This window comes from Lutjanus erythropterus, chromosome 17, assembly GCF_056507025.1.
Source record: "Lutjanus erythropterus isolate fLutEry1 chromosome 17, fLutEry1.hap2, whole genome shotgun sequence".
NCBI classification, from domain to species: Eukaryota; Metazoa; Chordata; class Actinopteri; order Lutjaniformes; family Lutjanidae; genus Lutjanus; species Lutjanus erythropterus.
Genome location: NC_139333.1, coordinates 7,112,510 through 7,138,869, shown reverse-complemented (window position 1 = coordinate 7,138,869; position 26,360 = coordinate 7,112,510). Strand labels below are relative to the sequence as shown.

The following is a 26,360-nucleotide window of genomic DNA, read 5'->3' as shown; positions in this document are numbered from 1 at the left end:
CTGGTTCCTTAGCTGGTAAATGTTCCACTAAGTTTACCAGTAATGGAGCCAAACAGTTGGTTTATCAGAGCGTCTTTGTTGACATAAGGAAAAAACGGTTAATTAGAACGGTAGAGTTTGTGCAGAAATAAACCCAAAACAACCAAAAAACGTATCAAATTAGTGGATTACTGGTAATTTGATCCATTGTTAAGAAACATGTTGATCAATGAGACTAGGATTAGCAAAGTTTTAGCAATATGCAGATGTGATCCTGTGTTAATGTTTATGTGTCTTTAATAATGTGTTTCAAAGTGAGGCAGCACACTATAATTGACTTGTTGGCTGACTAGTGGAACTGGATGCAGAATTTGTTGGACTCACATCTCCCAGAACCCACTGATTTGGCAGGACTGTGCTAGAGTAGAATATTTGCAAGAACACACAGGACTAGTGATGAAAACTGGCTTCAGGCTGCATTTCAGGAACAAATAACAGAAGCTGCAACCATTGTGTACCACTGGATCGACCGGCAGTCCGAGGGAACCGAGTTAAGCAGAGCTCCATACCATGAATACAGAAGTAGAGCCATGAACACAAGGAAAGTAGACGTTAAAATAACACTGCTGTCCTGCTATGTGATGTCCATGCTGTAGGGCCCCCGGACTCCTCTGTTTATCTTGGACCAGCTACAGCAACACACAGATGACCCCAGTGAACTCTACAGTTAATGATGTGGCGCATACTCATGTATTTGTGTGACTTCACGCACAATTTATCCTAAACTACAACCTGACTACTGGCTGTGTATCGTTGTAATTGAAGGCTAAATAAAGTTATGAGAGTTAAGCAGAGATGGCCAGAGTTAAATATCTTTTGGAAGAGAGGAATGACATCTCGGTCATTATCGCCTCTGCTGCGTCGATTAAACTGAGGGTTCGTTTGGCAGGTTTGTGTTTAGTTTGTCTTGGCGCGCACGGATCTGAGATATTTCATTCTCTCATCCTTCTCCTTCTCTCTTACGTTACCTTGCAACCATTTGTCTCATTCTTTTCAAACATCCAGTCGTTCTCTTTCACTTGGCTTCATGTGCAGTATCTGTTAAAGTGATGGATTTTTGTCATTTAGACACAGGTGTTTGTTATGTAAATGCTCCTTAGAGCTCTAATCAGACATGACTTGACCATTACAGATGGAACCACAAAGCTTGTGCAATATTTGTCATCTGAGAGCAGCAGTGAGTTCAAAATTAATGGTTTGTGTAGTATAAAAAAAAATACTTTTGTTTTGTTGACGCTTTAATTAATAAGATAACTTTTTTCACTAATGAGTCGCATGGTGGATCATATTAACTGTTAATAAACCAAGTGAGCTCAGTTACTTTGAAAGTTATTTGCTGGCATACTGGGAATTTGATGAAAACTTGTTTCTCTGTGCTCCTTGGACAGACTGGTCAGGAATATGTTAGCTTGGAGGCACTGGGAAACAGTTAGCCTCTACCACAAGGGAAAAAAATGTGACTCCGGTAGTGCCAAACTTAATAATATAACATGTGCTTTGTTCTTAGCCGGATTGCTAACATTAGCCATTTGTAAGCCTACATTTAGGCTTTGTTCATAGGTGAAGGGTGTGTTTCAATGTAAAGACAGGGCTAGTGGAGTGTTCAATCACTGAGGCTAAGCTAGCTGTTGATGGTCAGTAATGTCTTTAAACTGTAGATTCGCACTAGTTATACCACAATGTCTTGCTCTCTAGTTCTGAAAGTGTTAAATACATGAACCATATATATGAGCCTTTGGAGCTGTTGACAAGAACAGAGATACCCGCTGTAGAGATGTCTGCCTTTTCTCCAAATTGTGGTGCTCAAAGTGCCAAAAAAAATTGAAAAACTCAACAGCAATCCACCCTTATTGTGATCAGTTTAACACTGGAACTATTTTCTGGAACTAACCACCGTGTATCACTGAACACTGAAGGAAGCGTGCACCTGCTCACGGATGAAAGGCTCATGCTCATGGCAGCGCTGGATGCAAACATTAATCGCGTCCTCCTCGGGCTGTAACTTTAGCACCACTAAGCTAGCTAGTACGACGCTACAGTTGGCGGGTGTAGTTCAGTAGAAAGATACATGAAACAGCTCCCAACAAGGTCCGTGTATTATCTTGAGCAGCCAATTTATGGTTTTTGGAAAAAGAAAATGCTGTAGAGTTTTATGGATGCATTTTTTGGTAGCACCACAAGCCCAGAACCATTTTGTTCCATTATATTGGAGAGAAGGCAGACATCTCTACGGCTGATATCTCCAAAATTCTGCAACTCACTCCAAAACTATCCAGATGAATAAATAGAACTACAAGCAAGAGGAAAAATGTGTACTTTGGGGTGATTTGGGGGTGACTGTCCCTTTAAAGACTCCTCAATAATGTACTGAATTACTTTTGCTGTTGAGTAATACAGTGATATTATTTACCCCATCCTGCAGTGGCATTGCAGTTAACCCGATGACATTCATTCAGACTTTTTCCATGTTGGAAATCAAGGAAATGTTACTGTTGTTTTTCTTTTTTAACATTACTGTTACCCTTTAAGTCACAAAACTCAAAATTCCTATTGTCGTCAGCTGTGGTCCCGTTACAAAACTTGTCCACGTTTTCCAGGCAGTCCGATGGTCGTCAGACATCAGCGAGGTCTGTTAAATCAATAAAGCAGTGATGTAACTCAGAAGTCAGCCTCTGTCTCTCTACCTGTATATGAGCTTACTTTCAGTCTAGTTCAGTATTCACTTTGGCATCAATTATAGACAGCACTGCCAGTGAGAGAAATTCATCATACAGACAAGCCTCTCACCTTCTATCCATCTGTCTCTTCTTAGTCTCTGTCTGTATCCATTTCTATGTCTCTCACTCCATCCTGTCCATCATCACAGGGGTTGCATTTGTCATTTATCCTCCTTTGAACCTCAGACTCCCAAGGAGAAATAAAACACAAACTTGTTCCATCTTAAATCCATTTTTTGGGCTCAGCATGACATGAGAGTGGGCCGGGATGCAGTGAGAACGACATGACAGTGGGAACCATTGGGTAATCAAACCAGACCGTCCTTTTAGGGACCTTTCAGCTTTGATTTGACGGAAGCACTTCGGCGCACCAGTCTGATTAAGTGTTTCTGTGTGTGAAAACGTGGAAGACGGGTAAATTTTCTGGCCTCTGTTTGCGTGTTCGTCAGCAAGATTTCTCAGAAAACACTCAAGAGGATTGGGTTAAACTTCAGCAGTATGTGCTGGTGGGAGACCAACATGTGGGACTCAAATGTTCACAAGTTTCAATACATTCACATGCTATTTTGTTGTAAAATGAGACACAGATGATGAATGAATATAAACCATAACAGTTCTGCTCTTTGCCATCTTCATCTGGAGAGAAATATAACACTTTTAAGTCCACTATCTGTGGAAAACAGCTCACTGTGAGGCAGCAGGTCATTAATACATCTTTGCCGGTGTGCTGCCAACTTGGACCAAGCCAGCCAAGCTTCAACTGAATAAATTATCTCATGTGATAAGTGGTGACCACAACAGACTTGACCTTAGTGTTACACTGGCTAACAGTGTTCATTACAGGCTCCTGACTTACATACCCTGAATGCCTCTGATATGGAGTGAACAACCCACAGTAGAGTGGAAAAAAACATCAAGTGTTACCAGAGTTTCCATGTTCGAATAAAACGGAATCAACAATGGTTGCACTCAGAATTCATAGTAATCTGTTAGTTTTTTCAATAAAAAAAAACAAAACAAAACATAAGCTACACAGACTTAATGGAGCAGTACCACTGGTAGTCACCGGGGGCAGTGTAGACAATAGTTTAAGTGAGTTGAGCGAGAAGTTTTAAATATCCAAAAGTGTTTAAAATGATTTTTTTTCCATCAATTAGTTATTGAAAAAAAATTCTCAGTTCAAATGTCACAATGTATTTAATGACTGCACAGACCAGAGTAAACTTATACATACCCATAATGCTTCATTATCACAGGGCTTATCACAGAGGAGGGGCTGACTAAGTAGCCTAGTTTTGATTGAGAACCAAAAAAAAAACCTGTTAAAAAACTATTTTTGTATACAGACGTTTGTAAAAAATGTGATTAAGTTAATGTAATTTTGACAACCTCAGAGCAGATAAAGTCTCGGGGACCCCCTGTGATCTTTGGGTCCAGACCCCAGCTTGGGAACCAATGGCACAGACCACCGCAATCTACAACTCTACCTCTGCTTTTTCATCTTTCTCATGAGGTTCATTTTGATTGAGGTGATTTTTGACTTTGAGCAGCGCCCTCTAATGGACGTATTGCTAAACCATCCATGCAAATGAAAAGGATGTATGAAAGTATGTGGACACTGACGGTTACATTGTTTTAAAGTGACACATCTGTTTTCGTAAGGGAGCATATATTAGCCTTTTGATGATGTCTAGAATTAGAGTGGGATCATGGGAGTTGTCCTCATTGTTTAAACAACCACCACTGCTGCAAAAAATCTATCTGATGTGACTTTGCCAGAAATCATGTTCACAAATTATATTAAACTTTTATACACTTTATGTTTAGTCATGCTTGTTGACTTCTTGCAAAACACCATACTTTACCATGCTTGACTCAGAAAAAAACTTCCATTTAATGAGAAAATGGAGGCAATAATATACATTGGGTTGTGGGGTTGATCATCGAACCTACTGACAGCGGACAGTTCGGTGCACAGAGTTTGGTAGAAAATTGACCAGTTCCCAACAGAAAGGCAGCAAAAATGAATTGCACCATTGACCAACAAAGACCTGGTCAGTGGTGCAGTATTGTACACCTTGCGCCTTACTTTGCACCCAGATATTGCACCGTTAAAAGAGATAATTCACCCAAAAAATGAATATTCAGTTATTATCAACTCAACGTCATGATGATTAAAGGTTGGGTTTAGTTCTTTAGTCCACAAAACACTGCTGGAGTTTCACAGGAAAGCCATTTAGACCATGCGTTAAACATTGTCTAATTAGGGCCTTACAAGTGCATTAACATTGGCTCTGACAGTCAGCAGTGATGGTTACCACTTGGTATAAACCTGCAGTTGTTAGGATTTCTTGATACTGAAGCTTAAAATATTAATCATCCATATAATTTATTTAAATGACAAATGAGAAGGTGTGTTCTTTGTTCATTTTTCTTTCTTTTCTTCGAGCCTCCTCCTCTCTTGTCTCTCTCTTCTCAAACTTGATGTAATTCTAATTCTAAAACGTCTGAAAACATCAATCTGAGACCCAAAGTTATTTTTTTAGCCATTGTTTGTCAGTAGAGCAATTGTTAAGATTAAACCATCATGCAGATTTTTGAAAAGCTTGAACACATTCTCTCTTGTTTAAATAAGCTAAGCGATCGTCACTCAGTGGAGTTTGGACAGAGGGAGAACTTGATCCACAGCGCTCAGCAATCTGACTGGTGATAAACATTCCTACAATGTAATTATCCATTAAAGAAGAATTCAAATAGCAGTAGCTGTTCCAAAGCCAGGCCTCACACCTCGCCCCAACTCGTGTATGTCTATGCATGTGCATGTGTGTGTTTCTATAAAAACTGGGGTTGGCACTGGCGAAAGTCTTTTTGGTCATTAATTAAATGTAATTGCAGTCAAACCGAACTGTTATCAGCTTCTCCTCAAACAAGCATTTTGGTTGAAACTCAAGATCTTTTGCTACGTTTGGCCTCGGCTGTCCCACTCACACTTTATATAAACACTTTATAAATCCTTACAACTCTGTCTACACACACACACACACACACACACACACACACACACACACACACACACACACACATTCAGTATCTCCTAGTTCCAAGCAATCAAGGCACTTATTTATAAATGAGGCCTGTCTCAGATCGTTCATGGAAGCTTTGCAACAAAACCACAATCTGCCCAGAGCAAAAAAAGCCAACGAGGTAAAAAGGCTTGGCTACAGTTTTACTCTTTTCTTTCTTTTTAGCCTTTGTCTGAAGAGGGAAAAACTTACATAAAAGAAAAAATTTAGTCTCACTTGTTCTTCTGTCATTTTAACTCTCAACCAGCTGTTTCCTCCACACAAGTCGCAGTCACTATGCAGTAGGGGTTTCACAGACTAGTTGACTATCAAAACCACTAGTTGACACTGTGTGTCATTGTCGTCTAATCATTCATCTGTGGTTTTAGCATCGTGCGGTAATAAAGCAGTCGTAATACATGTACAGCAGATATGCAGCTGGACCTACCCACCTATAGATAATTTAAAGTTACCAATTAACCTGTTATGCTGCATGTCTTTGGACTGTGGGAGGAAGCCGGAGTACCTGGAGAGAACCCACGCGGACACGAAGAGAACATGTAAACTCCACACAGAAAGGTCCTGCCCCTGCCACAAACTCCCCAGCCCACCAGCTGGCTGGGGAATTCAAACTCAGAACCCAGAGCCAGTGCTATGTTAAATTTGTCAAACCTAACATTACTATTCAGACTTATGGATGTGCTTTAGTTTACTTAAAGTGCTGTCTTAAGTTTGTCAAACTTAACACTTCTATTCAGATAAATTATATAAATAATGAGTACATCTGAATAGTAATGTTAAGTTTGATAAACGTAAGATAACACTTTGAGTAAACTTCTTAATCTACGTTGATACAACAAGGTAGTTCTTAGTTCAGTAAACTCAGGGCTTTGCAGCTGGTTAGTTTGTCCTGTACACACTGATCCTTTAAGGTATTTAGAGAAAGAAAGATTCCAGCTATCCTTGCAAGAAAGACATAGCATTTTTACTGCATTCAGAAGATATCTGCAACTCAGGCAGTTTTGCTGGGGTTAGGGCTTGGGTTAGCTAGTGATAATTGTAGTTCATAATTATTAGTCTATATATATGACAGAAATAATATAGAAGAATGAATGTTTTCTATAAATTTCCATAGGAAATGCATAGAGGTCATTTTTGACCAACAAATGGAAGTGAGTCAAAAAAGTTGAGGTGATGATGTAAAAATGTTATTTTCTCAAAGTAGAGGAGAAGAAGAGTCAATAAAAAATCCAATGGGGGCTATGAAAAACACGATTTTGACAAGTCTCTGGAATATGAAATCATCAAGGGCTAAGTGAAGGGCTTGATGTGCCAGTTAACTGACATCACCTTACAAGATTTCTGCCTGTTGAAACTTTTCAAGAAGTTACCTCTTAATGCCACGGCCTTGTGTAGTTTAAAGACACTTCAGAAGACAAGAGCCATTCCCGGAGTCATGGGGATGAAAGAGTGCAGAGCATTTGGCATTTAAATGGCCCACCGGTCAACTGGAGTCCCATTAGGAACTCAGCACAACAATGGAGAAAGGAGAGGAGGGTGATGATGAAAAATGGATGTATGTGGTGGATGCGTTCCATATGCCGCTATCCTCTCAGACGGGAGCAACAGGCCTGGATCGGGTTCCCCATCCCAAATCCCAGTCCTAGACCATCAGCGAGAAAGCAGGAAAAATGACCACAAATCAGCGTCTAAGGTTTCTTTATCCTCTTCAATCAAGCTTTTATGTATAACATTTTTGCATGGGCATTTTTTTTAAATTCAAGATGACATACTAAGAATCTTAGTGCACCAAGGATTATTGTCATTGTACACAGCACATGTCATAGATCATATATTAAATAGTGGATAGAGCTTCTGGTTCTTAAAAGTGAAGTCAATGTGGAAGAGCCTTAAACCTGCATTCTTCCTAATAGCCAGGAGGGGGCGACTTCACTGGTTGCAAAGAAAGGTCCGATCATATGTACCCTTTTGACAAAATAACCCTACTTCTCACTTGATTTACAACCTGAGTAAACATTTCCTGATGAGTTTATGGTCTCAATTACTAGTCGTCTTCTATACAACATGATGTGCATTTTATAATTGTATTGTAATGGGTCTGTTCAGAGTAAAATAGTCAATAAATCAGAGTATGCTTTAGGGCAAGGCTACCAACTGACAGTCATTCTCAGTGAGTTTGTTCGTTAGCCACTTGAAAAAGGTCCATTTAAAAAAAACAGTATCAGCTTAAATGTATGACATATTTAGAATATTTTCATCAATTTACCTTGTCATCAGACAGCCTTTTCTGATGGCCTTTTTCCAAATCAACCAAACTCCTTTGGAAAAATCAGTAATTTTACCTTGCAGACCATGGCAGCTGTTGGTCTACCCCTGCCTCGATCTGTTAGTTTCTATGTGTTATTGTGTGACTTTGGTGAATGCGACCACCTTCGAAACACCAAAGTCACACATGCTAGTTAGTTGAAGCAGCGACAAACCAGCAACCCCCGTGTTCTGTGAAGTAAAATTAGTATTTTTGCTAATTGAGTTTGGCTGATTTGGAAAGAGCAATATTTGGCTTGTATACCAGCGGTCTCCTGTCAGAAAAGGCTGTCTGATGGCAAAGTGGTGAAAATATTCTAAATATAGCGTACACTTAAACTGATGTTGATTTTTTTTAGGTGGACTTTTTATAAAGAAGCTAAAATACCTCTTGCTGCTGACTCTGTCCACAGTGGTTCATTCCTTTTAATCTAATGAATTACACCGGTGCTTTTCCTGTGAAATGTCAAACAAAGGTTTGGTCCGGTGTGGGTTTGGTCAGCCTTTGGGCTGCAGAAATCAGACTGCTGAAAGGCAGAAATGGAGTAACTTTTTTCCTGTGTTTTTCCTCCGACCAAAGTCTCAGATACTGCATTATTGCGGTACAGAAAATGGAAAGAACAAATTGAAGCAGATAGGCAAAGGTCCAGCTTTTCCTCGCACCATTTGTGATCAACATTTTTCAAACCAGTGACCAGTTTATGCAAATAAAGAACACAGAAAAAAGTAGCAGGAGATGTGTGGTTCAGATAGCAGACCTCCGTAATAATGCCTTGGTAGCATGATGTATGAGCCAATTTAAATAACATAAACCCTCACTTCATCTGGAAACTTGACACACACTCACACATGCATACACATAATATCCATGTATGTGCGCACGGTAATACCGCACATCTGCACTCCACGTGCCTGGTTCCTTGGAGCCACTGGAGCCATAGCTACAACAACTGGGCTACTTCAGTCTATTTGGCCAGTCCACCTTAATCTACATCAGTCGAGCTGCAGGAGCCAGAGGATGTTGGCACACAATAAAAAAGACTAAGAGAGAAGTGCAGAAATTTCCCTCCTGCTAACCATCCCTTCAACACATCCATTCTTCTATTTCCCTGTTCAACATGTAACTTCTTCATCTGAATCACTGTGAAAAATTATGACTCTGTTCCCATTTAACGCTACAATTGAATCATTTTGGGTACATGGGAATTTCTGCATTAAAAAAGCCCGAACAATCATTCCATCCCATATTATCTCCCCCCTCCTTCCTTTAAAAGGACAGATCACCCCAAAATAAAAAATAAATGTTTTCACCCGGCCTGTAGTGCTATTCATCCACCCACATAGTTTTGTCATAAACTGCAGATTTTTGGGGATACTGGCCGTAGAGATGTCTGCCTTCTCTCTAATATAACGGCACTAGATGCCACTTAGCTTGTGGGCGTCAGAGGACCAAAAAAAAAAATACATTTGAAAAATTCAAAATCAGTGTCTCTTTCTAAAAATCATCACCCAGTTTCTCAGGATAATCCACAGACCTCATTGTCAGCAGTTTCACGTAGGAACTACTTTCTTTTCTACTAGAAAGAAAGTAGTTCCTACATGAAACTGCTCACAACAAGGTCTGTGGATTATCTTGGGTTGGCTAACTGGGTCATGATTTTTTGGAAAGAATGAATTTTTCTTTTTTTTTTGAGCACCACTAGTCGAGTGCCATTTGGCCTCAGTATTTTGGAGAGCAGGCAGACATCTTTACAGCTGATATCACCAAAAATCTGCAGTTTACGCCAAAACTATCCAGATGGATGAGCAGCGCTACAGGCCAGGGAAAAATAAGTTGACTTTAAGATGAACTGTCCCTTTAAGTAAAACATTTCCCTGCAGATGATTGCTTTATGATTCACTTTTTGCTCATAATGTTGAGAAAAAACCTCACACGCAGACTTCATTGGCACATTTGTGATTCATTTTCTCTGCAGCCTCATGCACAGAGTCTGTCGCTGTTGTGATTGGTCGAAATAAAAGGTATAATTGATGTTTGGACACTGATGGCTGAGCCAGGCTTTAACCACTCCATTCTGCCTTTAAGCTACTCACTCACTCCCTTCTTTCATCCCTCTGCCACCAATTTACTCACTGTTGGCCTCCGTTCCTCCATCACTGGCACCAAACCGGCTGAACACATTGGCACTGGATGATCTGCTGTTGTCAACACGCTGGCTTTGTATTTTTGGGAGGAAAAACTTCTGACAAACAGGAAGTCTTGCATTTCCAGTTTGTAAGAAGAGGAAGAAGAGGAGTTAACATGAGCAAAAAAACAAGTGAGCTTAGCAACAAAAATGGAGACTAAATAAAAAACATAAAGAACTCCAGGACTCGCACATTTATTACACAGTCACAGAGGCAGACACACTTATGCAATCAAATATGAATGTATTCCTACAAGAAAACTCTCTCTCTCACACACAGACCATGCAGGTGGGCGACCGTGATAACAAACAGCATAATTAGGAACAGGTGAATGTTATGAGCCTCTTTCTACTGCAAATATTGGACAAATGAATAAGGAGCAACGAGGGAAACAAGCATGTTTCAGCGATCAGGAATATCATCTAAACCGCAACAATTTGCAAGATGAAGTAGCGTCTGGCTGACTTAATGACAGAAAGGTGAGGTTGCCACGCCAAGCGGAGGGGAAATGGGATGTAGGAGTAAAAAAAAAAAAAAAAAAAAAACATAACTGGTGTGCTGGAGCTTGAGCCAAGACGAAATGTTCTCTCTGTCTCCAAATTAAAGCTGCAGTTTCAGTGAGATGAAAGATTGAACTCAGATATCGAAACTTAATAGTGCAAGAATTGAGAACTCTTAGAAAAGGAAAGACAGTGAGATATTATTCATTATCAGAGCTGGAAGTAACTAATTACAAATATCCTAATTACAGTAATTAAGTAGTTTCTCGGGGTACTTGCGCTTTTCCAGTCTGTACTTTTAATCGTCCTTAAATATGCACTGCAAGATGTAATCTACTCAGTTACTTTTAAAATCCTAGTTGAGTAAATACATGTTTTGTATCTTAAAAATGATTAATGATTGATTGATTGTTAGCGTTTTCAACTTTTGGTTAAAGAAAAGACACACAATTTGCAAACCTAATTTGGAGAAGTGACTGTGACAGCAACAGTTAAAAAAAAAAAAAAATAATAATAATAATAATAAGTAATACTCTGACTAGTTTTAGCAATGTGCTTTTACTTACTTACTTGTTTTTCTAACACCAGTATTTTTGCTTGTAATTGAGTAATATTTCAGCAATTTAACAGTACTTGTATTTGAGTACAGATTTTCAGTACTTTTTCCACCACTGTTCATTATCTTTAACAAAAAACTCTATTGTCTTCTTATGATTAATCTAACAAGACAAAAAGAGCATAAAAGACGTCAGAAGACAAAAGTTACGTAAAAGACGTAACAACGCAAAAATAACATTAAAAAAACGTAACAAAACAAAGATTATGTAAAAGATATAACCAGATGAAAACAACAAAAGACATAACAAGACAAAAATGACAAGTGAGGGAGACTGGAGTGAGGAGAAAAGGTTCAGTTAGCTTTGCACAGAAACGCCTGTGAAAATGTTCTTCAGAGGGCGACTTTTAACTTTTATACTTTAAGTACATTTCAGGGCGTGTACTTTTTTACTTTTACTTGAGTAAAGAAGTTGAATGAGTTCTTGTCAATTTAATAGTTTTTTTCCTCGCACTGTGTGTTTTTACTAGTTTATGATAATCTTGCTGTCTACAGACTCATACACAGTAGTCGTGCACACATATACTCAGGCCTGCTTGAACACATATTCGCACATTTGCACACAGTCAAAACTTTTTGGCACTCTTCCATCATGAAAATGATATATTTAAAGGCTGAGCCAGTTCCTCATTTATGAAAAGATGAAGCAGGAAGTCCTCCAGTCCCTACCTGACCAGCACATACACTCCTACTCTCGTCAGCTCTATTGGAGCTGAGGAGGATATCCTCTAGTCATCCTAATGGCTCCAGCGAGTATTAATCTAATACTCCTGTCTCAAGTATGGTGATGGAGGCTTACAGAAACCTGCCTGCTTTGGTCTAAACTTTCAGTTTTCTAGGCCTCACTCTGCCTTGTCTCTCTATCTCAGTCTCTCTTTTCTGTCATACCCGATTCATGTCTGTCATTTCTCTCATTAGTCTTTTTACGGTGTGTCTTTCTCGAAACACTCTAATTTTCAGCTCACCTTACTGCAAAATATACTTCAACTATATTTTGACGTTTTTATGGAGCAGAGATTTAAGAGAAGGTATTAAAGCTGGACAGGCCTTAAAGGGAACAAATAGAGGAAAAGAGAAAAGGAAAATGTGAAAGATAAAAATAGCAGAAAGAGAAATGACACGTGTCTTACAGCATTTTGTTATTCGTACAATTAATGCACTCGCAGTAGGTGTCCTGTAGTCTGGTACTGTTCACTTACTAAACCAACACAGTTTTTCTCAGTCCTCAAGACTTACGTATTTTGGAAAACTTGCTGAAGTCCCCTTCCACTGAACAAAACATGATAGTGCCCTGTAGAGCTTCTTCCAGTGGACAAAACAGTATAACGTGCCCTTCGAGTGCCCACCTGCTGGACAAAATATAATGAAGTGCACAGTAGAGCCTCTTCCTAGTGGACAAAACACGATTAAGTGCCTTCTAAAGTGTCCTTTCGGTGAACAAAACATAATGACTTGCCCTCTAGAGCCCCTTCCAGTGGACAAAACTTGTTAAAGTGTCCTCTAGAGTGTCCCAGTGTCTACAACAATAAGGTCAAGTGCCCTACAGTGGACAAAACATGAACAAGTGCCTTCTAGAGTGTCCTTCCAGTGGACAAAACATGACAAAGTGTCCTCTGGGTGCACTTTCAGTGGCCTGAGTCTGCCAATTGATAACCACAACTTCTGATGCCAAATTTGAAATTCTGGTTAGGTTAAATCTTAAGCAGATGTAGCCGGATGGCTTCTCCCTCCTGGCCACTGCATGGCACTGTGCCAAGTTTACCGGCGCTGTGGCTGCGAGGCGGCACCTGGTGCTGGAGCATCTATATATACAGGTGGGCGGCCTCACCTCTGTCTCTTTCCTTCTGCTCAGAGATCTCCTCGTGGAGGTGGCTGCAACCTGGTGGAGCAGGTCTGTGGCCTGGCAATATTTGTCTGCACTGCATAAACCACTTGAACAACTGACTGCTGAGACGCCGGGAGACGTGGCGCTCTGCTCAGTGTGCTGTGGGTTGTGTCTGGTGCCTGCATGTGTATTGTGCCGCGGCTTTTGGTGGCTGTCCTCCACCTGCATGTTGCCACGCTGCGCCTCACCTAAATGGCTGCAGTCAGGTGTGTGGCCTGTCATAAGCCGCCGCTCCCCTCGGATGAACTGCTGTCTCGGCTCTTCTCAGTTCTATTAGCCTCTGTTTGGCTCTCTGTTCGGCTCTGTTTTGGCTGTGTTTGGCTCCAATTGGCTCCATTTGGCTCCATTCGGTTCTGCTAGGCTCTACTAGGCTTTCCCCCTCTTCCGGGCCCTGGTGTGAATCAGAGCAATTTAACTTAGGTTATTGTCAGACCCGTGAAGACTTAACCAATCCCCTGGTGGTGGTGTTTCACAAGTCCCTTTTTGGTTGGTGTGCTGTGTCACGGGTGTAGGATTAATGTAGGACCCTTCCCCTTTTGTGTTTGTCCCCTGCCGCCATTGGTAAGCCAGCCTGACCCCCTACCTTTAGTTAGTGTACCTGCCTTCACCCTTAAGCCCTGGTGACCTAGACATTTTAATCATTCTTGTTAATTAATTGTTTTCTTTTTTGGGATTAAATAAAATTACTGCATTATTGGAATACGTCCCAGCCCTGATGATATCGAACCTGTGTGCCTTAACAATTGTTGAATGAATTATTAGATAATTTATATACCTGTACACCTGGGTGGCGTTGTCGCAGCACCCTTCTATCCTCCCGCGCCCCTCACCGCCACACATAGGTTTTAATAACTGACACTGAGATGTGGGAAACAATCATTTCCTGCTTTGTGGTCTGACAAAACATATTTTAAAAATGATCAAACCAGTTAGACAGTGGTGTCTTTGGCAGCGTGTTGAAATGAGCAGGTACTCAGATATAACATGCGAGTGCAGCGTGCACCAGTTTTATTGGGTGTGTGTTTGTGTCTATAAATACAGCTTCCTCTAAATTCACTTTTCATATTGCATCACAGGTCAGAGCAAAGATCTCTCATGCTTTGCGATCTGACTTTTCTGGTCTGAGCAGTCTGCATCACAAGCTTTAAAGCATGTGATGATGATCATTACCAGTTACTTTATGTTCCTGGACAAGGAGAGGAGACGGAGAGACAGACTCTGTCTCCTGCTCCTGCCTGTCCACTGGCAGAGACAGCGAACCAAAGGACAGAGTTGATAAAACTGGTGTGATTAGCCTACGCCAAAAGACATGAACCAGCCAACATAGCAAGGCACATTAAAATGAACTGTAAAGGAGCGAGTGATTGTTCAGACAGGCGCATGCATGTGTGCGCGCTCTTGTCAAAATCAGTGCTGCTGTCTGGAGCTCATGGAGAGCTTACCGTACTGTGACTAAACACTCTGATTAACACTTTGAGGAGAAGAAGGATGAGCTAAAGGTCAAGCTATCCAGGACAGACAGGCTAACTTGAACTCTGACAACCCGACTGCTCGAAAAACAAAACAAAAACTTAATCAGAATAACTTTACCTGTCACTTTATCACTGCTGACTCAGAGATGGAGTCCAGCGTGCTCCTCGAGCATAAACTACACTCCCCAACGAGCACGAACACAGGAAGCTGCAGACTCCCCTCTTCTCCGTCTCCCCCTTCTTCCTCTGTAGGTTGCGTGGCCAAAAAAAGGTAGGAAACTTGTTTTAATGCAAAAAGTGTTTTTATGCAAAAATAGTGCAAAAAAAAAACAAACATAATTACAGACCAGACATTAACATGCTATTTAATTTCAGTTGGTCAGAAAGGACAAAATAAGACGCATTTTGTATATTTGTTGGAAGATTTATTGAGAAGATTTTTATAATCTTTCAATCAGTTCATCCATACAGTTTTGCCATGCACAGCCAGTTAGACAAATCAGTTTTTGTCTTTATTTTCTGTTCCTTATTCTAGAAGATAACGGTTGTAAAAACTTAGGAAGCATGAACCATTGTACATATTTGTATTTATATGCCATGTTTTTGTTGTTTTTCTTTGATTTAATATGTCTGTCTTGGTTTGAAGAGTTATTTTTTTGTCAGCATACAGTATGATTTCATGTTTCACAACCTCTTGTTCGATAATGTTTTGTTTGCTGAATACAAACAGCTGTCATGCATAAACTATATCTTGTAGCTGTTTAAGTAACATTTATAGAGTAGTAATAATTAAATCCTTTATTGCATGGCTTTGTGAAATACTTCTTAAATGCTCTGTTCTGATTAATATAAACCCCTCCACCCTGTCTGGGTTTATTTTTCAATAATTACCTGCTCGCAGTACGTTATCACTCACTTAATGAATATAATTTCTGGTGCAGTTATATTTATGCAAACCACCCCTTTATTACAGGTGCTGCCTCCCTTGTGAGAGGATGAATGTCAACACGTCAACACAAATGTCACTTTAGGATTCTTGCCAGAGTTTCCATTGTTTAGTCATACCACACTTGTACAAACTGTCCTTTCACTATCACTTCAGTCTTAGTTTCAAACCTAAGCATGCATTCCTAAGAGAATAAGAATTTTCTTTTAAGATGTTGATTTTTAGTAAAAGTTTATCTCCAGGGGTGTCCTGTAGAGCCTGTGCCCCGTCTACTGAGTCCTCTGCAGCAGCTGTGGGTTTAATTCCAGTCTGTGGCCCTTATGCACGCTGTCCAAGCGGTTAGCTTAGCTTAGCATAAAGACTGAAAACAAGGGGAAACAGCTAGTCTAACTCTGTTGTTAGAGGAGAAAATCCACATGGCAACTGCCTCTGAGGCCCACTAATTTACACATTATATTTTCTTTATTTAATCCGTTCAAAAATTGTAATATCACTAATCAGCAATTTGTGGTTATATGAGGAGTTCCGTTAATTTCTTGGCTAGGTGCAGTTAGCTACTTCCTGTTAATTAGAGAGCTTCAGCAGAGCTGGTCGAGAGATTTGTTTAACTTTGGACAGTGCCAAGGTAGCTGTTTCCCTTTGATTACAGTCTTTATGCTAAGCTAAGCTAAGCGTTGGCAGGCTCTTGCCCCTATAACTTCAGCAACATGGACATGGACTTTCAAAACACTGAAAATGACTGCTGACCCTGCTTATTTGTCATCAGCGGTAAAATAGATACATTTATTTAAAAATCACGTTACATTGTGGCTGACTTCGACACCCACGTCATATGTTTCCAATTTTGCCATGATTGTATTTCTCTTCATTATTCATTCAAACAGAGTCGCAGCAGTGGCCAGCACTTGCAGCAAATGCCTTCCATGTGTCTCTAATTGCCTCAGTAGAGGTATTTAACACAAGGTGAAGTCATTAACACATGGGCACGCTGTCAGATGTGGAGCCAGGCGGCCCTGGGTGAAGGAGTAGACAACAGCACACTAAAGCTAATGCACCATCCACCGCGCCCGATGAGGAAATCTGAGGTGTTCCTCGCCAATGTGCTGTGCATCAATTCTCATACCGCAAGTTCAACATTTACTTAATAATAATATGGAGATTACAGAGAAGTCAGACTGTAAAATTCTTAACAGTTCAACAGCTGGGGATTTAAGACTGTAGGTCAGTGGATTTGGATGAATATTCAACCATAATATAGATATATACATAAATATAGGAAACGTTTTACATTAACATAACTTGCATTAAAAGAATGTGAATTCCCTTTTAATTATGTTAGTTCAGACATAAACATTACTTTTCTATTCTTAGAGTAATAAAAGTTCATAATGTTATAATAGAGCCAATAATGAAGTAACTTTTTTTTAAACATAATGTAAAAAATTATTACATTACAGACAGGTTCTTACATTATTAGCTGTGTTAGAAAATAATGAAAAATCTAATAAAGATTATATTTTTAATCGAAAGTGTTGGTCGTTGTTATCTGAGAACATAACTCTTCAAAGAGGTAGCGATATATCATGCAGCATCAGAGTAACTGTATTTATGTTTGCAAACATGTACTTTTCATTTCATACTCAAATGGTCAGGATTGGTCAGATTAGATTTTTGAGCAGCAAAGAAGCAACGATAAGGTTAAGTCAAAGTTTTGTCTTCAATCCGTACATTTTTAATGATTTTTTTTAACCCAGCTAATAATGTAATAACCAGTCCATAATGTAATAACTTATTACTTGAGGTGCATTAAGTTATTACCTTATTGGTTCAGAAATGTTATTACATTATTTGTTAGTTATTATATTAATGATAGTTATTACTGCCACAATGGGCTTATCCAACCAAACTTCAAAACACCATGAAAATATTAAATCCTGAAAGTCACATCATTTTTTTGAAGCATTCATGGTTTTCATATGTAAAAAGTGATAATTTTAAAAATGACGCATATAAGCATATTAACTTGTGCAGCAATATATGATTTTAATTCTCTCCATCACTGAAAATGAGGCTCCAGCTCTTCTCCATGTGTAAATCAATAGCTCCATCTGCTGTCCAAGTTGGAGAACTGCATCTCTCCTGTAGCAGGTGAAAACCCAGTTAGTGATGTACAGGAGATAAGAAGCAGAAGACATGAGGTCTGAGTCGGCTGGAGATCTGAGAAAGTAATGCTGAGACATTGTTAATGTTATGAGTGTCTGTGCCTGTCAGATTTCAACAAGTTAAAAGTTAAAATGTTTTTTTTAAAACCAATTTCATTTAAACAGTTGCAGTACATCCTGCTGGGTCTCCATGTGGTCACTAACCCTAACTATGTGCTGATAATTTATGTCTGGATATGTGAAAAGTCCTGAACTTCCTACACTCCAGATCCAGCCATCACTTAGGACAATAATTCATAACATAAATATGAGAATGTACTTCTATTAAATGCATGATTGTTTGTGAACGCACCATTCAAAATTGCTGCTCAGTGAACGAGTGAGGTAGACAGTGAATGAGGTGAGGGAGCAGTGTTACTGAAGTGATCACACCTCTCTATTAGGGCTGAACGATTATGCTATCTAATATTTACTTGTGATATTAGATATCAAAGTGTGAGCATGATTTCTGCCTGAGTCATGTCAGATAGATTTTCATCTGCGATGGTGGTTGTTTCAAACTCCCATGATCCCGCGCTACTTCACGACGTCATCAAAGTCCGTCTTTTGCAGCTGTTTTATTGAGAGACCCCTTGCATCAATTAAAGATTGTCAAAACGGCACGTTTTCAACTCTGACGTTCAGATCTATTTAAACAGATTTGGGCGTCCTTTCATTACTTCTGTTTCTAGTTTTAAATGTTGCGTGTATGTTGTAACATTGTGATGTGTTGTGACATTTTAGCAACGTTGCAGCTACGTCATTACACACACAAAAAAAAAACTACAGGAAATGTCATGCAGAGGATTTCACAGACATTGCAATAATACCACAGAAAACTTGTTATATTGTAATGCTTCAACAATGTAGCAGCAATTTAACTAATGGTAAAGTTGTAACTTCAATGTTGCCGTGACACAAATGGTGCATCACAGCTGATATGTGACAATCGCAACATTGCAAGAATATACTGTGTTTGTTCAGTTACAGTGTTATGACTAACCCGGTGTTCCAACACTCCCCGCTCTCCCCTACTGTGTATTTTTCTGCATAAATCCTCAACAGGAACTCCTATCTACAGCTCCCAGCACCATTTTGGAGATTACTGTATATCTGTAAATTCAGCCATATGCACAGGCCGCTGTCATCTGTCTGTCCTCGGCTGTTAGGCGAAGCTCTGCATCTACGTCAGAGGGCTTCCCTTTAAGTCTATCTGTGATCAGCACACGGTCAGTGTAAACATTTGAGGACATCCCACACTCAGCAGCTGTGTCACAGCCTATACGTTCACGTGCCAGATGTCACACACATGTGCAGAGGAACATGATCACACATGTCCTTTAGTAGTGGCTTCCTCTGTATCGCATGACATTAGTTTAGTTTCTCTTTTTGATATAAACCCTGAGGTTTGTCATTAGCATTTAAGTCACCGCATATACTTTCTCCAACTTTTTCTTCCAGATAAGGAAGTTAAAAGTGTGGTCTTGACCTTTAACAACAAAGAAGCATGAAATGCAGAGAAAGTCAAGTTCTATTTTAGCAAATCCAATCATCATTTGATCTCCTGCTGTCTTTCTGTTTACAGTGTTTATAGCTATAATCTATCCTGAGGGTTATCTGACAGCGTGGCTCCTGGGTGATACAGGAGAGATCAGGCTTTGGGGGCCTTAAAACGTGAGTAATGGCCCCTAAATGAGGGGATCATCATTCCTGTGTAATCACCATGAATTTGATTAACAATGGGGGAGGGGGGGGCGGCTTATTGATCAGCATGATGATCTTGGGAATTTGATCCCTTTTGTTCGACCTGATTGATTAGGAGATCATCTGGGATACATCTTAACAGAGCAATAAACATGTCATGCTAATTTCGGTGTTAACTCTGAGTCACTGGCCAAACAGTAACGGAGGATTGGGGGGGGGGGGGGGGGGGGGTACACGATGACCGGCTGCGTTTAGTGGAAATGTGCGCATTAACAAGCAGCTTTAGAAAACGCGCTTCATTTGCGTCACGGCTCGGCTGTTCGTTTGCTCTCTTGCAACTGGACTCATGCTGATAACAGAAAACTGGGCCGAGAAACACATGATGTGGATCACCGGCGACAAAACATCATAATGGGGTAACTTTATTTGGTTGGCCCGCAAATTGCTCCCTATTATAAAACAACTGTAATTATGCAGTGTGGAAAAAAAAACCTGCTCCCAATCCATAATCCCTCATACTATTAACTGAATAATTCATAAATAATGTTAGATTTATTTATCACAACCTATTCTATTGACACATATTTGTATACAACATTTTGATATGTATTTATTCACTATTTCCATTTTTTATCTATTCAATCCATATTCAGTATTAGGGGAGACCAGGAGCAGTTGTTACATGGGGCCTAGTGTAACACAGTCAGTTACTCCAACCAGAAACAAGCTGGAATTATGCCACTCATTCTGTACATGCTCAGTAGGATTCTCTCTCTGCCTGTGTAACAGGAGCAGGATCATTTTGCTTCAGCAGATAGATGTTTTCAGCAACAAAAAAAAAAAAAAAAAAAACATTTTGAGATATAAGAGTTGCTATTTGGATGTACAGTATTCTTCTGCTGTCTAAAGATTAGCTGACTGCAAATTTAAACTTGTGTCAATTTTACGCCTAGGTTATTGGTTGTAAGTTAACATGAACAAATTGTGCTAATATAGGTGCTGCTAGCTAGCATATGACATGGCTGCACCTGGAACACTGTGGACACGTGGCCCAGTGTCAGCACCTTGTTTGTATTTGTTGAAATACGTTTCTGTCAGAAAATAAACATATTTCACTAAACTTAAATGTAAAATTACCTTCAATTCAAATAATTAAAATTCAGTTACCACTAGAACAGTTGCCCATTCTTATAGAAATATTACTAAGTAATAGCAATTCATAATAGTAATAGTGGTTACTTAAGTAACTACAGTGGCCCAGGCAGAGATTGTAACACTCTGACATATTGCATTAAATTTAATATATTTTTGTCTTTATTGGTGAAAATACATTGGTTGTAGTATTAATTAGCCTATATGTTTCTTATATCAAAAATGTATTAAAGCTACCACATGGAGCTTCCATATTTTGTTGATTTTGGAGGCCCCTGTGGACAAAAGCAGTAGTGTTTTCTTTGCAGTATCCACAAAATATAAAATTATGTAAATAAAAAATTGCCTCCACTTCCTTTTAACTGGCTATCATTCTACTCACTGTAACTTTGCCTGGAAAAATGTAAACACATTGTTTCATCCATGTCTCCCACCCAATGGCAGACATTAATAATGATAATTATAGAAAAAGCCAATCTTATTGCTGATAGTCTCATTAACTCATGTCGGTCTTGTAGAAGTTACAATATTAAATTGATACTGTTTCATAACCAGTTAAAAATTACTTGTAGTAGCTTTAAGTAGTCTGTGAGTTATGAAGGAATATGTTAAAAAAATGTTTCAATGGCTCCCAGTCTCCCCGAAAAGGACTTTATTAGGTCAAAGGGGTTATTTCTCACACGATTTTGTAAGATAGCAGTTTTTATAGTTATTCTTATTAGAAAGATTTATCGCTGTTTAGATGATCTTTAAGACTTAAAAACCTCCCACAGCTCTGCAAACATGTCTCTGCTTCTGGATAAAATTCCACTTGGTTGAACGGGTCAGATGCGCCAAATGGCCTCTAACCTACTGTAACCTGAACATACAAATTAAGGGAAATTAGTCATTTATTTGTTTTTTTATCTTTATAGCTGACTCTCGGGTCATTTGCACCTTTCCTTTGTGTGTTTTTTCCACCACCATCAATCACGGCCCAATCATCTCCTGGTGTTAGCTGAATACAGGGGGACAGCCTGTCATCAAAGGCTGCGGGTCGCCCTTATCACCCGCCGTCCCACAGGTATAGCAGCTCAGTCCAACCTCTCTAACATGACAGCAGGAGATCTTCGGCTGCTGCGCCTCTGGCTCGTCCTCGCCTTCCAGCTGAGATGCGTCAGCCCGCTCGCTATCCCGCTGGACAGAGGGACGGCGGGGCGGCAGCAGGACGGTTTGGATGCGACGGAGAGGGTGAAGGAGAAACTGGACGCGTTAGTCCGTCTGAAGGATTTACCTCGGGGTCCAGCGGTGGCTCCTCACAAGAAGGCGCCTCAGTTTATGTTGGATCTTTTTAACGCGGTGTCAGTGTCCGATGGCACTCCAAAAAGCCAGAAGGAGATTTTGGAAGGAAATATAGTGCGGAGCTTCGAGGATAAAGGTGAGTAAAATCTACCAAACTTACATCTGCCACAAATGTTTTGTGAGAATATGTTTTGGAAAATATATTTACCTGATTTAAGTTAACGTTTGACCAAACAACAACACTAAATCTTAAGGATTAGTGTGCGTAATTTGTATCCAGGCGTGCGATTACGCACGATCACGCGCGGTTAGCGTTCCAGTTAAACAGATTGTATTAAAGTTTTTGTGACGTGTGTTTTTCAGAAGATTATTTTAAAGATGTGTTCGATATGTTTCCGTTGACAGGTCATACTGGGGAGAGGTTTCACTTCTTCAATCTGTCGTCTTTCGGCAGAGACGAGAGAATGATCAAAGCGGAGTTCCGCTGGTTCAGAAGGAAACAAAAGTTTTACCTCGGAAAGTCATTTGGGCCTCATTTCTATAAGGTAAAATACCCTTTGTGTGACTTCTTATAATCTGTTCTCATTGAGGTGTTTAATTGTGTATTCCTTAACTCGTGCAAAGTGCAAACATCACCAGAGATAACTCTATTATTCCGAATAGTATTTTGGGGCGTATTTGCAACACTGCGTAATTTGCCACACTGACCAAATCAAAAGTCATCTTGCTTTAGTGTCTGCAGAAATGTAGGTGTATACTTTTAACTCAAGTTAGCAAGTGCTGATAGAAACTGCAGTTATGGACACAGTTTAGTCAACTATCAGCTTTCTGTCGTGACTGTCCAGGTGGATCTATATGAAGTGCTGGATAGCAGAGTGAAGCCATGGAGAGGAAACCTCATCACCTCCAGACTGGTGCCCCTTTACACACAGGGGTGGGAAGTCTTCAATGTCACTCAAACGGTAACAAACCCCCTATTGTACTTTAATTTGTTGTGATTTTTGTCTTATTATAAAAAAACTGGTCATTTATCCACAAATATTTGTATTTTGTATTCAGTAATTATATATAATGAAGTTGTTGATGTGTTTAACCTGTTCGATCATGTTCTGGATGTCAGGTGTCAAAGTGGATCCTCAACAGCCAGGAGAATAATGGCATCCTTGTAGTGACCACACTTCCCTCTGGTGACTGGATGGAGTCAGTGACAGACATGAACGCCTACCTGGTCATATTCTCAGACGACGAGAGGACAGGAGCAGCAAACGAATCATTCCTGGGTAAGGCCATGGTTGTGGTCTGAGTGTGTTACATAGTGGCAGAAACTGAGCAGGGCCAAGAGAGGGTAATTTATCAGCATTAACTTTGCATTTCAGCAGCAGAGTTCTAGTTTCAAAAATGTGTTTTATTCTATGACATTTTTCCCAGTAACACATCATGCCAAGTTATATTCCATAATGCTTTTTTTAATCATGACATTTTTTATTTAATGTCACTTTACATGAATATCAGGATCACCCCCAACCCAACTTTCTTCTTCTGTTAGCTAGAGCAATAACAATGCTTACGTTATTCTTAATCAACTAACTATAGAGGCTGCTGCTTATCAATACACTTTAACAGTATAAGTCCCCTGATTTAGCAATTATAAACAATATACCAGCATTTATAACAGTATAATGGAATATAGCAATAAAATGTTTAATGTTTAACAACTGTGTGTTACTATATGAGGGCTGGGTATTGGTACTCGATACCTTTAAAACTGGGGTAGGCAGTTTATTTTTGCCTCGTCACCAGGGAAAGTTCCATAATAACCTTCAAATGTAATATATTAAATTGTCTGAGTGAAAACTAGATGTCTGCTCCTCTTTTTGGCTCTGTTTTTAGGCTATAGAAAATCTAGCCTGTCACAGGTCGCTAAGATATTTGATTATAGAGTCTCATTTGCAAAACGTCAGAATTTGACGACCTGAGAATGAGACTCAATCAACTACCTTTCTTCAGATTTGCTTGCCACATCTGTAAGTTATCGACCAAAATAGCCCAACACCAAGTCATATCCAAACTTCTTCTGGCATTCGATCCTGTTTGTACTCAGATTCAGTCTGTGGCGTGGTGAAGCTGAGTGTGGTGTATTTGATAGGGTTGGCAGCTCATCATGTCAACAAAATTCTACAAAGTACAGCTATACTACACACCTGTGGCGTGAAGTATATGACTGAAGTACTCCACTGGTATCGGTATCACTTTGGAGGTGCTGCAACCAGTTCTGGAGAAAGATCGTTGATTGTTGAGTCTTTTTCCCTGGTTGTCAGATACTTAGATTTGGGAATGAGGCTCAACAATCAATCATCTTTCTTCAGAATCACTTACTGTACCTTTAAAGTGAAACCGAATCTCCCGTCGCTGGCTAGATTTCCTAAAGCTTAATAACAGAGCCAAGGCAAAGCGCACTTGAATTACATTATACTTAAATGTTATTAGATTCTTACATTAAAGTGCGTTATAAACCCTTTATTCATATACAGTGTTTATAAATGCTAAATAGGGGGACTTGAAGAAGATTAAGGAATCTTTGCAATCAATTATATGCTGTGCTGTTGAGATTGAATTAAACCTGTTGATTCTACTGAACTTATGTGAATCTTTTTTCACTCCATCATTATCCATTATCTTTATATTACATGACTCAGTCACATGTCACTTATCTTGTTCCTCTAACAGTTTAATCAACTTAAGACTTTTAAGTTTTGATCACTGCTCTGAAACTTAACATTTTGTTTGAATTCAAACAATTAAACTGCTCAAAAATGAAATAGTTTTATGAATGATGAAATGTTAAATATTATCATATTCCTCTTTCCATAGGACAATCCCAGCCTGCAGCTGCAGCTCCTGAGCTCAACAACCACAGCAGCAGGAAACGACGTGCATCTCCAGATTTCTCGCCCCATAGCCGCTCCCAGTCCTGCCAGCGAGTCCCCCTCTTCGTTGACTTTGAGGAGATCGGCTGGTCTGGCTGGATCATCTCTCCGCGGGGATACAACGCCTACCACTGCAAAGGCTCCTGCCCGTTCCCCCTCGGTGGGAACCTCAGAGCGACCAACCACGCCACGGTGCGCTCCATCATGAACGCACTCAAGCTCTCCAGTGATGAAGTGGGTGCGCCCTGCTGCGTTCCTGACAGACTCCAGTCCATCAGTTTGTTATATTTTGACGATGAGGAGAACGTGGTTTTGAAGCAGTATGACGACATGGTGGCGTTGAGCTGCGGCTGTCACTGACTGGCTGTGCGCTCCCTGCACTTTACAACACTGGGACAATGAGGGAGATGATGGTTTGCTTGAATAAAACACTGTATTTTCATTCATATATTTAAATATTGTATTATTTTGAGAAATAAAATATTTATTTCTCAACTATTAATCAGTGATCCTTTGTCTAGTTAAGTCTTGGGATTCCAAATCTTTTTACTTTTCAAACGATGCCCAAAAAGATTCACAACAGATCTGAATACCAGAGTTAAAAACATAGCGTTTTAAAATATCCTTAGTTAAGATTTTTGTTTTTAGTCATGCGTTAATAATGCTCTATTTGCTGCAGGTTAGTAGGGAAGTTACTTAAAACATTCAGTATGTAATTTCTACCACTAGGGGTCTCTCAATAAAAACAATAACAAACAATGGACTTTGATGACGTGAAGTAGCATGGAATCATGGGAATCTGCATTGTGAAACAACCATCTTTGCAGATGAAAATCTAGTTTGAAATTCTGCTCACGGACGAGTTAATGTATTAAAGTTTTATTCATGTTATAGTTAGTCATGTTCATTGGCGTCCCTCCTCAACTGTTTGATGTATCCTCTGGTGTTTCCCGTAGACACGTGTATGCAGACACTGCACTGGTCTTGACATCGCCACCATTTTCGTCAGGTCAAGACTGACATGTGAACAAACACATGTAAACAGGGTGTTGCATTTTTATTCTGCATCAAAACCACTATAGCATTTATTTCTCAACCATTCTCTATGTATATCAAGGCCCTCCCCTTCCAGTGGGCAACCGTCGGACCTTAATTCATCCTGGGATGTAATCACACAACAACCGGTCTTACTTTGTCTTTCTTTGCCTGGCTGATAAAAGGACCAGGAGTTTCTGGATAAAACACTAAGGGTAGGATGACAAACCTATGACTATCTTTATTAAAATTCTCCTTAAAATTGAAAAACATCTGTACGTCTTTTCAGGAGTAAGGTACCAGGTAACATG

At 39.7% G+C, this 26,360-nt stretch overlaps 1 protein-coding gene across 1 annotated transcript; it reads left to right on the top strand.

Moving 5' to 3' along the window:
- The first annotated feature begins 21,789 nt into the window (after positions 1–21,789).
- LOC146311653 (bone morphogenetic protein 2) lies at positions 21,790–25,773 on the top strand. The gene is made up of 5 exons (XM_084741079.1): positions 21,790–22,223; positions 22,493–22,632; positions 22,933–23,049; positions 23,208–23,367; positions 24,959–25,773. Exons 1-5 carry the CDS (start codon positions 21,899–21,901, stop codon positions 25,372–25,374), a joined length of 1,158 nt encoding a protein of 385 aa, XP_084597205.1. The 5' UTR covers positions 21,790–21,898; the 3' UTR covers positions 25,375–25,773.
- Positions 25,774–26,360: the final 587 nt, after the last annotated feature.

Bases quoted from the DNA above. Each gene is read 5' to 3' on its own strand.
- LOC146311653 (XM_084741079.1), top strand. From the start codon at position 21,899: ATGACAGCAGGAGATCTTCGGCTGCTGCGCCTCTGGCTCGTCCTCGCC. The intron at 23,050-23,207 runs GTAACAAACCCC...TCTGGATGTCAG, and splicing joins TCTTCAATGTCACTCAAACG to GTGTCAAAGTGGATCCTCAA. The intron at 23,368-24,958 runs GTAAGGCCATGG...CTCTTTCCATAG, and splicing joins AGCAAACGAATCATTCCTGG to GACAATCCCAGCCTGCAGCT.